The sequence below is a fragment of the Misgurnus anguillicaudatus genome, chromosome 19 (assembly GCF_027580225.2).
Source record: "Misgurnus anguillicaudatus chromosome 19, ASM2758022v2, whole genome shotgun sequence".
NCBI classification, from domain to species: Eukaryota; Metazoa; Chordata; class Actinopteri; order Cypriniformes; family Cobitidae; genus Misgurnus; species Misgurnus anguillicaudatus.
In genome coordinates, this window is record NC_073355.2 from 45,108,027 (window position 1) to 45,123,235 (window position 15,209).

Below are 15,209 nucleotides of genomic sequence, written 5' to 3' on the forward strand. Positions count from 1 at the left end.
ATCATATTTCACTAAAACTACTGATATTTATTTTCATATGAAAATTCAAAAACATGTTTTAAATAAGAAAACTCTTCTCTTGGACAGTTTCTTGCTGGTCTTGAAATTTTGGACAGTTAACATGTAATAATGTACAATAATATAAACCAACGTCTCTTAGTAACGATGCTACAATAACGCTAAACTTCTATTATTTAACTTAAAATGTACTTAAAAGCAAACACGAATTTATAGCTACAATAATGCCGAACTGTCATATGCCCATTTCAGATTTTCTGCAGGATTTGCTCACAGGGCGTGTATAACGTGGCCCATCATTTGAATTTTCGAGGACTTCTGTTTTTACTCTTTGTGGTAGTGTTACGATTTTAAGTTATTTTGACAAATGTCAAAAGTGAGATTGTGAACTGCAACCAATGGCTCAGTCCACAGCTCACCCCCTTTTTCGAAACGCATAGAGAAGCTACGATAGCCGCTACGGGACAAACACATCGTCGTCTCTCTATAGAGCAGTTTGTCTGTTTAGGGCTATTGTAGAAACATGAAAGCGACTTCCATGTAAGGGGACCAGGGGTGTATGTAGATAAAAACAAAACATTTTAAGTTAATAAAAACAATACAGTTCATTATGTAAGGTCTTATACAACACTGAATATATAGATATGTATTTGTGAAACACTAGCACGTCCCTAGTGAGCGATAAATTCGTCTGTGAATCTACCCTGTGAGAAACATCTCTCAGAGAAAATACATCTACTTCATTACAGCTCGAAACAAAGGCGATGCAATTCGTAAGAATAAACACTTTTAGGCACGCCAGCTTGGCCACATCACTGCAAGAGTGCTACAAGGGGTTATAATGTGAACTGTCGTCTATTCAATTTAGGCATTGTGCTGAATCCAAGTTTTCGACATATGTTTCATTGCTGGATTTTCAGACGTTCTCCACCTTAATAATGTTCAGCTCTGTTTCGTGTGGAGACACTGGAAGACTGGAGGGCTGGTTAGGTGGACTACAACTCTGGAAAGTTCCATTCGAACTGGTTGAGGGCATATCTACCGATTTATTATTCATGCCTGTGTATGAGTCTGTGTGCGACTGCGTATAGGGTGAATGGGAAAACGTTTGCGAATGGGTGAACGAGGGCACGCCGGTGTTTGGGCACTGCTGAAATCCGTTCATGGTGGCTGGGCTAAGCTGGTCCAGAGAGAACCCCTCAATGCCCTCGAGTCCCGAGTCGTGGATCTCGTTGTATCGCGTCTGTGCTTGACTGCACTGAGCGTAGATGCCCTGGTTGGGGGCGGCCTGGCTGAAGGGTTCAGAGGAGGCCAGGGAACAGGACGCTGGTAACGTTGAGGAAGACGGTGACTGCAGTACGTTGCAGGGTTCTAGTCTGGTCGCCACTTCTTGAAGGGTGCTGAGGATCTGCTTCTGGACCTGAGTCTGCTGGGCTTGCTCTCTTTCCAACCGGCCTTGTTGTTCTGCCATCATCCTCAGCGCTACGCCCAGATTTCTCAGTTCGGAGCTCAAGGACTGAATCTGCTCTTGCAGGCCGCTCACAGCTCCGGGGTCAAGGATGTTCCTCTGGGGAGGAGGGGAAGATTGGCTGGTCACGTTTTGGACTCGTGCAGGAGGACCTGCGTTTTGGGATGTATTCCCAGCTGCGGCCGGGTCTGGGGGGCGGACGGCTATGCGAGGAGGATGTTGAAGGGTGCGAACGGGAGTGCCTGTCCTTTGCATCCATCTCTTGGGAGGAAAGGGTCCTTGGTGTGAGCCCCTCTGAGGAATAAAGATTTAAATAAAGATCACATTTGTTTGTGATTTACTTTTTTCTACATAAAATCTTCCTACATAATGTAAAGAACAGTCAGTGCAAATATAATCTTGATATCTTTAATATTGTCTGAGTAAGAATATGTCAAAAATTTATGTGAAATCAAACTTTGATGCTCAAAATCTCATCATTAGATTTATGAGACTTTAGCCTGCCTGGATTTCACAGACAGGAGAACATAATATGCGCTTACATATAGGGGTGGGAGATTTTGTTATTAAAATCTTAGTTTTCATAATTCTTACAATAAAGCTCAGTGAAGATAAACAGTCAGTGATGAAATAAGGATAATAAATAATAATGTATATAAATAAATCTTATTAAAGGTAGAAAAGTGATATTGTTAAAAGATTTTCTCTCAATGCTGTTTGATTAACTTTAAACAGGAGCAAAATTAAGTAAGTGTATATATTACTTAATAGTGTATATATTAAGTAATATATACACTAGGGCTGGGAAAAGATTAATCGCGATTAATCGCTTACAAAGTAAAAGTAATTTTTGCGTAATATATGTGTGTAATTATTGTGTATATTTAACCACACACACATACATATATTCATGTCAGATTTTTTTATTTATATAACAATTTTTTATATTTATAAATAATATAGAATATATAAAAATATAAATAAATATATATACACATGTAATTGTTTTTTAAATACACACATGAATATGTGTATTTATATGTTCATAATAATTACACACAGCACTCACTCATATATTATGCCAAAAATCACTTTTATTTTGTATGCGATTAATCGCGATTAATCTTTTCCCAGCCCACATATTGAGACTACAAGCTAGCTAAAGCCGAAAAATTTAGCATATCCACGTCTGAATTTCACACGCAAATGAAGCGCGTTAACTTAAAATGTTCAAGCAACCAACTATGCGTGAACAGCGCAAATTATTCGCTTCATTCGCCTTTGATGTAAATGCGGTTCTGTCTTTTTGAGCCGTTCCAGGGTTTCCCGCAGCACTTTGCAGTTCGGGCGGCCCGCCTAAGCTGGGAAACCCTACCCCCTTAACTAGGTCGTCCCAAAAAATTCGAATTTTGATGCATATATGTATTTAAGGCCAATAAAGCAGCAAAAATGCTCACAAGCTCAATGAGCAGCAGCTTGCACGCTCCTCTCACACAGAAACAGTGCGCATATAGCCCTGTTGTTTGTGTTTCGACGGCTTAAAATTACTGCGGTGCTTAAAACGTGTACAAACATTACGTTTTCGTGACCATGCACACAGCAATCCTGATAGAGATGATATTCCAACATCTCTACCAGTTGACAAATTTCTACCGGTTCATCACCCACACCTAATAAATAGTACACGATTTTTTATGATAATTCCAAACTTACCATATTTGGAGCTCTGGTGAGGTCATATGAAGCAGTCTGGGGTAACCCAACTTTTCTCCCATCAGGACCAGTGAAACAGGACTGATCTCGTCTTACTGACAGCGGCACCTGCTGGCCGGTCTGTGGTCCACCTTCCCTTACCTTTAAAGAACACATGAAAATTCACTATGATACACAAAACTACAACAAAACAAGAAAACTGTTATAGGATGAATCCTTCTAAAACATTTGACCCCAACATCAAAAGTTTTGCATAAAGTATTGTTCATGTGTGTATAATATTTTCACAACTGCAGAATGCATTAAAGGTGCCAAAGAATGCATTGAAATAATCTGTTAAATTGTTCTCTGATATCTACATAGAGAAGGTATGAGGCTTTATTATGATCAAAAATGTGCAAAAATGATCCCGAGATGGTATTACATGTTTATTTACGACCCTAGGATTTGCCTTTAGAATAAAAATGGAATAATAATGTTGAGCTCTGCTCTGATTGGCTGCTTCACAGAGTAGCTCCTTCAGTAGCTCTGTGTGTGTGTAAACAGACCTTATGTTTGAGTCTGTATCAGATAAAGACACAGATTTTGAGGAATAATCAATTGTTTGGAGATTGTTAATGGACGTGTAGTAGTAAGTTTGTGTTTTTTCTGTATGGACCTGCAAAACGTAACTGTAGCATCAATAGTAGAACTTCAGCCTAAACGCTAGCATATAGCGCAAACTTAGCTTTGTTTTTAGCATTGTAACACCACTGTACTTAATTTAATGTGTCATTTAATGTTGGTGTGTACATCTCGACTGTAGAGGAAACAATTGTGTTTGAGGCTCACATATGTCATTACCATGTACAGAACTCTTATTATTCATCTAGCCAAGGTAAATACAGTTTTACATCCTACAACACCTTTAATTGTTGCTATAAAAAAGTTAAATGAACTACAACTGCTAAATAAATAATACTGCATTTGGTATTTTTGTGTTACAGTAATGAGAATTGGATGGAAATATAATTTATGCAGTGTCAAAAGCCAGCAAATTTCCTTTAAATTAAAACATAATTTTTTGGGTGTAAAAGATAATGCAGATGTGTTCTTGAAACAATCAAACCCACCCTTGCTCGATGAAGCAAAGCTTTATCCAGGAGTCTCCTACGAGCCACCAGCACAGGATTGGCAGGTGATGGTGTGTGTCGTCGTCTTGCAAAATTAGCAGCACTCATTGCCCCTGTGCCACCTCCTGATCGTGGCACCTGGACACCAGCGTGCTGTGTGCCCTGCGCTAAACTTGTTACGCTGACAATCCGAATATCCTCGTCTTTTTCCCTCTCCTGTGCTTCTCCTCTGCTTGCCGTCCCAGAAGACTGTCCCGCCGAGGAGGACGTGGCCTGCTGAGAGGCTGCGACTCGTGAAGCTTCTCTGAGGAGGTTTCTCAACTGCTGGTCGCTCCAGCCAACCTGTCGAGTCTCGCTGCTGCCCACCTCCCTGACTGAAGTCGGCACCGCATGGCCGGTTCTCCCCGCTGCTCCGTCCTCTCTCCGAGCTCTCCCTTGAAATTCCTTTAGGAAGAGGTAGATGGCCTGCGCAGACACCTTGATGTTCTCCAACTCCAGCACAGCCTTGATCTTGCGGAAGCTCAAGCCTGCTTCTCGCAGCTCCACAACTTTACGCTTGGCAGCATCATCTAGTCTGCCCATGATGGAGGATCGCAGTATTGAAATTCAACAGTAGGCTGGATCAACAGATCCTAAAAACAATGCAAAGACAGAAGTGATGTTATCGACACAATCACATTCAGAATAGAAAACTGTATTCCAAGCTGTGTGCACTGCATACTTTAGCAAATGTATTACATTTTTAGACAATTCTAACCATACAGAAAATACAGCATATTTGTACTAAAGGTGCAAACATAACCATAATATCCCTTCAGGAAAACTCATCTTAAGCTGGTACCTGGTTTCTAACAAGCAACCTAAACAATGTATTCCAAAAAACTTGTAAGCATAGCTTTGTGTACTAAGCTTTTTAAAGGCTGAATTTCACTCCATTGAATTTAATCTAGTTTGATTCTAAAATTCATTCCACCAAATTAATTTTTTTCAAATCTGAATCTGGTTTAAATCTAAACTTCATTATACTGAATTAATTTGGTTTGAATCTGAATTGTACTAAACTGAAGTAAATCTAGTTTGAATCTAAATTATACTACACTAAACCGAATATGGTTTGAATCTGAATTGCACTGCACTGAATTTAATCTTTTGTAAATCTGAATTGCAGTGCATTGAATTAAATCTGTTTAAATTTGAATTGTACTACACTGGACTAAATCTACTTTGCATCTGGACTATACTACACTAAACTGAATATGGTTTAAAACTGGTTTGTACTGTACTGCATGAATCTGGTCTGAATCTGAATTACACTGCACTAAAGTAAATCTGAATTGCACTGCACTGAATTTGATCTGGTTAAAATATGAATTGTACTGCACTGAAGTAAATCTACTTTGAATCTGAATTATACTACACTAAACCGAATGATTTGAATCTGAATTGCACTGTACTGCATGAATCTGATCTGAATCTGAATTGCACTGCGTCTGGTTTGTTGTTTGTCCAAGATGATCTGCTAGTTTGGACCAACTTCCAACTGATAAGTATCCTTATAATAGCCTATAATTAAAGCATAACCTACTTTCCAATAAGGTAAACTAGCAATCGTGCTGTAAAACGCAGTTAAAATACACAGTCCAAACTGGATTTTCCATCATGGAACAAATTCAAATTTATGCATCTACCCCAATGGTAGCGCATACAGGTTTAGTGCACTAAGAATACAATAGAAATTATTTCTTACCTACTGCGACATCACAGCGCTCTTTATTGTATTCAAACCGACGCTAAACGGTCACATTACGATGTTTACGCGCGCTTATCTATCATTAAATATCACAAACACAACAGTATACGCACAAATATTCGTGTTTTTATTGCAAGTAGTCCATTGCGTGAGCACAGCCCCGCCCTCTTGCACTAGTCGCGGAAGCAGTGACGTCAGATTTGGTTACTCGGACGCGTGATATCATTAAGACGCGACGGTGCTCGAGCTCGTCGTTGAGTGTGAAGCGCGCTGTTCATTCATCATGTAAGTTTGATGTTTTGTGTGGCAGTTTTGCGTTGTGACTGACGATTTCATGCAAATATTGATATAAATACAATGTATAAAATTTTTAATCGCAATTTTGGTATTCAATATTGGATCTTTTGCGTTTTGGTAAAAGTGGCGTTCGTATGTTAGCATTAGCCGCTTAGCGCTACATGAAACGAATCGTCGCTGATATGAAAACACAATGCAGTCAAAAATATATAATGTGATAATTAAAATTGTTTAAATGCCGTATACCATAAGTTATCGTATTATTTATTGCTTTTGATAATGTTGCTGGTTTATTGGTTATATTCCCGTTTAATTTTTTTGCGTTTATATGTTAAAACGTAATTTTTGTTATTTTCTGGCCTTGTTTTATGCAGTGTTATTCTGTAAATAGTGTAGGAATGCAAATGAAATACCATAGTAGTTATTCCGTGCCACGATATTGACATACTGATACCACTGTTGTACCATTTTATCGTCGCACAACTTTGACGAAGTGGATAGTCGTGGTATTACAAATTTTATTTTTTTAGCTGTTATAAAATGGTACATATACTATAGTATACATGTATTAAAACACAATGCATATGTTGTCATTACAATTTAAATAAAGCTGCACATTCACACTCATGATGACACCTAAATAATGCATTAGACTTTTATTGTATAAACGGTGTTAGTGCTAAAGACATCTAAAGTATATGTGAAATATTTATGTTAAGTATATGTATAGTGTATATACCAGTTAATATTTTGTCTTTACATATTGCATTTTTATCGATTAAATTTTACTTGAACTTGTTTTACAGTTCCTGTAAACAAAGTAAAACCAGATGCATTTTCCTAACCATCAATGTTTTTGTTGTTTCTTTACACAGGGCACCTTCACCGACCAAGCGCAGGGAACGTTCAGAGGACAAACCCAGAGAGAGAGCAAAGGAGAAACCCGCAGGAAAAGAGGGAGCAGAGAAAGAGAGAGGTCGAGATAAAATCCGTAAACGTCGCAGTAACTCCACCGGTAGCAGCAGCAGCAGGTCTGATCATGAGACGTAGTTCAACCCTAACTGAACACTTCCTGTCAATCATTATAATCTTCCTACACCTTACCATATAAACCAACAGTCTGTTTAAAAAAAATGCCAAGTAGTCCTGTATAATTTAAGTGGGTATTATTTATGTAGAAAGTTGTAGAAAACACATTATTTAAAGGAATGCTCCACTTTCATTTATTCTTCAGTTTAGAGGAAATCAAGTTTTTGAGGAAATAATTTCAGGATTTTTCTCCATATATTTGACTTAAGTCAGTGCTTCTCAATTATTTTCTGTCACGCCCCCCCTAAGAAGAAGTAAACATTTCGCGCCCCCCCCAACTCTCCGCCGCGAATGTAAATAGTATAATTTGTCTATAAAATTACACATCTGCAAAACATTGTATCCTTATTAACATTGAGAAAACACAAAAAGAAAACAAAAAAAAGAAATATCGATCAATTTACAACAAAAAATAACTTTATTAACATTGTTTTTTAGTCTGTAACAGAAAAGACTTAAAATGCAACAATTTGCCTGAAATCAAAAAAATCAATCATTATATAAAGTATACTATTTTTTGACCATTTGATACTTAAAAATTAAATTAAATATAATCAATAAATAATAATAAAAAACTCAAGCGGCTTATCAGCGTGATTGGGGTGTAATGTCTTTAAGTGACGGTGCAAAAAAAAATCACTTCCTGAAAAAGTATTTTCCCCGGGGGCTCGCGCGCCCCCCCTGGTGTCGCTTCGAGCCCCCCCTGGGGGTCCCGCCCCACTATTTGAGAAGCACTGTGTTAAGTGGACCCCACTAAACAGTTTCAGTGCAGCTTCAAAAGGGCTCTGGAGAATCCCAACTGAGTCATGGGGGTCTTATCTAGTGAAACGCCCCAAAAAGTGCTTTTAAACCACAACTTCTAATCTTGCACTAGCCGTGTGACGCGCCAATGCTACCTTACGTATTACACAATCACGTCGAAAGGTCATGCATTACGTATAAAACACACACTTGCAGACCATTTTAAACAATAAACTGAAACAAAGACATTAATAAGTATCATAACACATACAAGAATGTCTGAACGCTCCTATTTCTCCACACTTGTAAACACTGGAGCGGTAGTATCACATACGTCATGTGTGACCTTTCACCGTGATTACATAATATGTAAGGTCATGCTGGCACATCACATGGCTAGTGCAAGACGAGAAGTACATATTTTTTTGACGAAAATGGCTTTTCGCTAGATGAGACACTTATGCCTCAATTGGGATCGTTTAGAGTCCTTTCAAGCTGCATTAAAACTGTAAACTACTGATGTCCACTAAAGTCAACTATATGGAGAGAATCCTGGAATGTTTTCCTCAAAAGACATAAACATCTTAGATGACATGGGAGGTGATTAAATTACCAGTTTTTTTAAAAAGTGGAGTATTCCTTTAAGTATGCCAGCTTGTTTTATCATGGGTGTAGTATTTAGTGACATTGCATCAGATAGCAGATCTATAGTATTAAAGGTGCAGTGTGTAAATTTTTGTGGCATCTAGTGGTGAGGTTGTGCAACCAACGGCTTAGTCCACTGCTCACCCCTCACTTGAAACGCATAGAAAAGCTACGTTAGCCGCCACGGGACAAACATGTCATCGTCAGAGACAACTTAGTAAAAGTTTGTCCGTTAAGGGCTTCTGTAGAAACATGGCTGCACAAAATGGCGACTTCCATGTAAGGGGACCCTCTGTGTATGTATATAAAAACATCTTATTCTAAGATAATAAAAACATAACGGTTCATTATGAAAGGTCTTTATACACCTCTGATAATATAGTTTTGTATATCATTTTGCATTTCTGTCAAGAGATCCTTCTAAAAATTACACACTGCACCTTTAACTGACCCACAGATCTCTTAAACTGACCTAATGTCGTCTTTATTGTCGTTGTCTGACATCCTCAAACAGGCTCCTCTATTTCTGTGTATTAAAGTATTTTGCATGTCTTCTACAGATCCAGTTCTAGCTCCAGCAGCAGTTCTGGTTCCAGCTCGGGCTCATCCAGTGGATCCAGCTCTTCCTCTGGCACCAGCCGTTCTGGGTCATCCAGCTCCTCCCGTTCCTCTAGCTCGTCCGGATCCTCCGGGTCCCCCAGTCCGAGCCGCCGTCGCCACGACAACCGACGACGTTCACGATCAAAGTAGGTTGCATGCTTGAGCCAGATAACTGACCCATTTACACACTTTTTTTTTTTAAGATTTTAAGCCTGTTCTTGGGCCAGTTTGCACCTTCAGCGATAAGGGATGTGTGACTTATTGTCCTAAACAATATTTCCAAATTGTGTGAAGTCATAATGAATATTGTACTGCTCCTGATCACTTCAGAGCCTCCACAGTCCCAAATCATAAATATCAAACATGTTTGACTTGATCGGTCTGCCCCCTATGGGATACCAATGAAAGTGAGCAAGCTGTAACTCAATGTTGTGTGCTTTAATAGCTGAAACATGACAGCCACAAACGTGTTACAAAACCATAGTATCGAGTAAGAAGACTGACTTGTACAACTATGGCAATGGTACAGAGTCCCTTTATAATAAGGGTTCCCACTTTTCATGGAATTTCTGGAATATCATGGAGTTTTAAAAGGTCTTTTGCATACAATCAGGGAATTTTATATATTTTTGAAGTCATGGAATTTTAGGGATTTTTGTTTCCACTTTTTAAAAACGTAATCTGCTTGTTAACTTGTGATGTAAGGAAACCCATTTCCAGGTCCAAGCCTCCTCTGACTACAATTTTAGGGTGACCATACATGCCGGTCATCCCGGATGCGTCCTGTCCAGGATTTCGGTGTGTCTTCCGGAAGTCGTATTTCTTGACCGCATATGCCATTCAGTTAAAAACATAAGACATACAATCGTAGTTTCATTCTTACCTTAAAATGTAACGGTTGCTTTTCTGTAATGATAATAGTAATCCTCTATGACGTATGCGGTCGACAAATACAACTTCCGGAAGACGCACAAGAGATCCTGGACATGACGCGTCCGGGAGGAATGGCACGTATGGTCACCCTATACAATTTAAACAGCTGTTTATTCGCACTGTTTATTCATTTCACACATCTAAGATACATTTTCATAAACTTAAGGTGTACACTACATTATCCAGACTCACGGCATCCCAGACATGGATCATGGAAATTCAGCTTTTTAGTCACTGAAAGTCAGTGAAAAGTCAAGTAATTTGACTTTGAATGGGAACCCTGTATAATATGGGTTATATTACTAATGGTAGCGCATACCACTATTACAAATCCTTTTTTTCCTCAAGTCACATTTTGTTGCAGTCAGCAGGTGTGTGTTTGGTCATGTATCACTGGTATTGCTATGAATAGGGGAGAACATAGCGGTCAATATGGCCGCTCTTGTCCCGCCTTCCAATAAAAAGAGCCAATCGGCAACCATTAAAGAATGACATCCTCTGGGAGGGAGGGACTTTGCGCATGCGCAGTATCTGCCAGGTATTGCAAACATGGCTGCTGGCACTGTGACCCGATCTTTAAAAAGACTTTGATGTGATCTCACAATCTGGCCGAATCCTCCGTTCACAGGATTACAATGTCAAAATGCCTGAATCTGTCTTTATATCATTCCATAGATTTATAATCGATTAAGGTTTGAAAATGGCGTAGTGTATCCCTAGGGAAAAATACGGTTTGTTTTGCATGGGACTAAACTTGTGATTGTGCTATAATCAGATCCAAATCACAAAAACGTACCGATGAGAAAGAGAGGAAGAGGAGGAGCCCCAGTCCCAAACCAACCAAACTTCATCTGGGAAGACTCACCAGGAATGTAACCAAGGTAAGGATTAATACTGTCAGTCAACGTTTGCTTGACTTAATTGAAATATTTGGTAAATGACTAGCGTTTTCATTAGGTTATCTTTTGTACTACTATAAAATGGCTTTGTTGATCAGTTTTGCATGTGATTTCTTGTAGGACCACATTCAAGAGATCTTCTCAACTTATGGGAAGATCAAGATGGTTGAAATGCCCCCAGACCGCTTGCATCCTAATTTATCAAAGGGCTATGCTTATGTAGAATACGAGTCTCCAGAAGATGCCCAGAAGGCCCTAAAACACATGGATGGAGGTACGTGTGAGGGATGAAAGCAACCATATTGTAACAGCTGAATGCAGATAAAAAATTTCTTATACCATTACCCTGTCCTCAGGTCAGATTGATGGTCAGGAAATCACAGCCAGCGCTGTTCTGCCACAAAGGATACGACCTGTCCCGCGACGAATGACACCTCCACGCAGAATGCCCCCTCCACCTCCTATGTGGCGCCGTACGCCACCTCGCATGAGGAGAAGGTTTGGATCTTAATGCAGTTTTTTTCATCCCACTCACATGTGTGTATTGTACATGTTTGTTGTGTGTATCATGTGTGAATTGGACCTAACCCAATACTCGCAGGCTTAAATTCAGTTAACACAGTTTTCTGCGTCTCGCACCTGTTTGCAAACATACAACCGATGTCCTTTGACCTGATTGTCTGTTTCTTCTCTCTCTTCTTTGAGAAGTCTCTCTGACAGCTCTTCTTCTTTCTTATCAGATAATTGCTGTGTGTCTGCGATTTATCTCGGCCAAAGCTGACAATATGTACTTTTAACAGATCTCGGTCTCCACGGCGACGTTCCCCGGTGAGGAGGCGCTCTCGTTCCAGGTCTCCGGGTCGCAGACGTCATCGCTCCCGCTCCAGTTCCAACTCATCCCGTTAGATTCTTCATTCAGGCAGCAGCATACTTCAGATTCACCTCCGTGATATTTCTCCCATGTTGCTTTAGATTAATTTGGAGATGAAGTGTCGGGAAGGTTTTTACTTTCACTAGTACCTCGGTATTGTACGTAAATGTAAACGCCCTGTTTTATAACATCTTTTGAGTTGGTGTGAATGTGATTTGGATATTTTTGCATATGTGCTTCTACTAGATAGTGGTAGATTTCTTTTTGTCATGTGTTTTTCGATAAATACAGCTTATTGCTGGTTTGTTTTAAGATTCATTGCTTCATTTCTTTGCCCAAAAAAAACCCGGAAACGTTTGTCGTTTTGTTGACTGCATTGTTGGCCTATATTCCAACCTGCAGAAGTCAAGATGCTTGATTTCTGGTCCTGTAAAACGTGTTCATCTGTAAGATTTACAACAAATCAATAAACAAGTTTAACATCTTAGCTGCTGGAGTTTAGCATTTTGCATTTTCTGTTTTTTCTTAATTTCACTGTTCAGATGAGAAAGCATTATTTTTCATTGACAGCCATCATCAATAGGGTGCTGCGTGGCAAGGTAGCATTTTAGCACTTCTAGTACTGTCATCCTGAAGTCAATGCGGTTGGGCTTTAACTACTTAAATAAGATCTTGGGTTACCATAAGCCTAAGATATTTTCACATTCTGTGACATAAAACAAGTTGTCTCACTTGTGACTTTAGGGTGGTTTCCTGGACAGGGATTAGCTCAAATCAGGACTAGGCCTTAGTTTAATTAGGAAATATAACTAGTTTGAACAAACATGCCTTACTAAAAACATAACTTGTGTGCATTTCGATGCAAAACAAATGGCACTGATGTTATGTAAGAGATATTTTTGGATATCTTTTTTGTCTAAGACTAGCCTACTCCCTGTCTGGGAAACCGCCCCTTATAGCCTAAGTTTAGCTTTTCATTTCAAGTGAGCGCATTCAGATTTAAAAATTTGTGTTCATCTCTCAAGACAAAATGTGCACTTGTCATAAACCTTTTAAACACAGGGCTTGTGTTTTTGCGATAATCCAAAAGTTAAGGGAAAAATTAATGGGCTTTTTAAGAAGGAAACAAGTGTGCTGCAAACCGGGTTGGCCTACGAAAATGCAGTAGCAGATGGGTCAATGATGTGACGTTAATTAATTTGTGTCCGTATGGTTCAATTATTCAGAGCCCCTAAGGTGACATTGAAGTAAAAAAATCGAAAGTTTAGTTTCATGTGCTCACGCGATACCATGTGCAGAATTTTTATTAAGTTTTGCGTGCTCACGTGAAAGTTTCACGTAAGCACGCAAAACTAAACTTAAATTTTTGCTCCATGTCCCCTTAGGGGCTCCGTACTACTAAATGTAAAAGGGTTAAAATTTCAAAATAAATTTGCAGATTGCATACATTATCTTTTTTGAGGACCAAGTCTAAAATGTCTGGTTTATTTCATTTTGAAAGAATATTTCGGGTATAATTGCAAAAATTTCAATGTGGTGTAACCGGTCTGTGTCAATTGGTGTAACTAGTATTTTTTTTTTATTAAAATAAAAATATATTCATACAAAATGTGGAACAAAATATAATCACCTAGTTTAGTGTAATATAATTTTTTTTGCATACATTTTTACATAATTTCTCAAAGATAATTTAGAAAACAGAGCTGTTTTCAACATATGTCAGGACAAATATTACATAAACGCATTAAAATTTACATTTAGAAATAACTAATATTTTTTTTTCTTTGATTATTATGCTTACATGCCATCAAGGTGGATAAAATATTTTTATTATTTCTCATTCTTTGGCGCAATTGGCGGTTACACCATTTGACATTTTTAGATCCATTCAGTCTTAATTTTCATAAAAATGGTGCAAATGTGCCTTTTTATTGCATAAAATTAACATAAATACACTATGTGCATTGAAATAAACCTGATGCGTGCTTTTAAAGTTTTTTTTAAAGATTCTTGAATTTCATATCTTACCAAACCGTTTTTGTCACTCTTCCTGATACAGATATATGTAGTTTAATGCACGTGTATGTTGCTTTGTATGAAAGGATCTGCCAAATGCACAAATTTCAAAATTGGTTTTGAAGAAATAGTTTCACAATGTGTACATCACGTTTTATTATAGCGCAGTTGTCTGATCTAGCTCTTAGATGTCCTGGATAGATCATCTGCAACCATATTTAAATACACCGTCCTGTAATACTGTAATACTTCTGAAGAGGTTCATTAGCTGGATCAGGTGTTTCATCATGAGCAGGAAATTTGATACCCTCGTGTTATATAATTGCTGTTAGTTAGAAAACGTGACTTTGTTCATATTCACATTTTCCAGCATGGGTTAAACGCTGCTGTGGCGTCTGAGACCCTCAGCTGTGCTTTAGCACCACTTCATTTTATTCAGCCTTTAACATCAACGTTGAATGAGGACTTTTTTGGCGGCTGATCCCTGGGGCTGACAAGCCCAGACGTTCTCCTTAAAAATGAGCTTTTGGATCTGTGGCCTTGTGGAGATTGACTGGTATGTGTCAAGGGTGATGAAGCACGCTCGGTGACAAGCTTGTGGCCGTCAAACTCAATAAAGAGCGAGTAGTCACGAAAATTCTGCCTGGGCGAAAATAAGACTTCAAGAAGAATGAGAAAGAGATGGGATTGTTAATCAAAATGTTGTATTGACTTTGCTTGGCCTACTGGTGCACTAATTACTTGGAGGCACAGTAATGAAACTCAAGTTGCACCCTCAACTTTACATTTTATCCCAAAATAAAAATAAAAAGATTTTTGTAGAGCAAATGTCTTAAAACCATTCGAATTACGAATGCCTCTTCATGATGAAAAACATCATAAAACATTAAAGTATACACCATGGTCTTAGTGAATATATATTTCATTTTATTTGCAAGACAGTCAAGTATATAAATGAGCCAAATGAGTTTTTTAAACATTAGGTAAAGTAGCATACATGTTCAAGATTAATTTGCATGCCATCTTCCACCACACAAAATACACAAATACATTCACA

The 15,209-nt window shown here is 38.5% G+C and overlaps 2 protein-coding genes across 2 annotated transcripts; one reads left to right on the top strand and one right to left on the bottom strand.

Annotated features, from left to right (window-relative positions):
• Positions 1 to 3: 3 nt before the first annotated feature.
• Positions 4 to 6,213, bottom strand: LOC129422021 (uncharacterized). The gene is made up of 4 exons (XM_055177693.2): positions 6,059 to 6,213; positions 4,312 to 4,943; positions 3,200 to 3,340; positions 4 to 1,780 (listed from the first exon to the last, which is right to left on the bottom strand). The coding sequence occupies exons 2-4, from the start codon at positions 4,891 to 4,893 to the stop codon at positions 935 to 937; spliced, it is 1,569 nt and encodes a 522-aa protein (XP_055033668.2). The 5' UTR covers positions 4,894 to 4,943; positions 6,059 to 6,213; the 3' UTR covers positions 4 to 934.
• On the top strand, positions 6,213 to 12,623 carry LOC129422050 (RNA-binding protein with serine-rich domain 1). Its single transcript, XM_055177736.2, has 7 exons — positions 6,213 to 6,346; positions 7,234 to 7,389; positions 9,394 to 9,579; positions 11,142 to 11,247; positions 11,386 to 11,539; positions 11,622 to 11,763; positions 12,066 to 12,623. Coding segments are annotated over exons 1-7 (852 nt in total). The 5' UTR covers positions 6,213 to 6,344; the 3' UTR covers positions 12,172 to 12,623.
• The last annotated feature ends 2,586 nt before the right edge of the window (positions 12,624 to 15,209 follow it).

What these genes read in the sequence shown, in the direction of transcription:
- LOC129422021 (XM_055177693.2), bottom strand. Translation starts at nt 4,893, where the DNA reads ATGGGCAGACTAGATGATGCTGCCAAGCGTAAAGTTGTGGAGCTGCGA. An exon ending in CTTTGCTTCATCGAGCAAGG is followed by an intron (nt 3,341 to 4,311) that starts GTGGGTTTGATT and finishes TGTTCTTTAAAG; the next exon opens with GTAAGGGAAGGTGGACCACA. An exon ending in TCACCAGAGCTCCAAATATG is followed by an intron (nt 1,781 to 3,199) that starts GTAAGTTTGGAA and finishes TTTATTCCTCAG; the next exon opens with AGGGGCTCACACCAAGGACC.
- LOC129422050 (XM_055177736.2), top strand. An exon ending in CGACGACGTTCACGATCAAA is followed by an intron (nt 9,580 to 11,141) that starts GTAGGTTGCATG and finishes TGCTATAATCAG; the next exon opens with ATCCAAATCACAAAAACGTA. An exon ending in CCACCTCGCATGAGGAGAAG is followed by an intron (nt 11,764 to 12,065) that starts GTTTGGATCTTA and finishes TACTTTTAACAG; the next exon opens with ATCTCGGTCTCCACGGCGAC.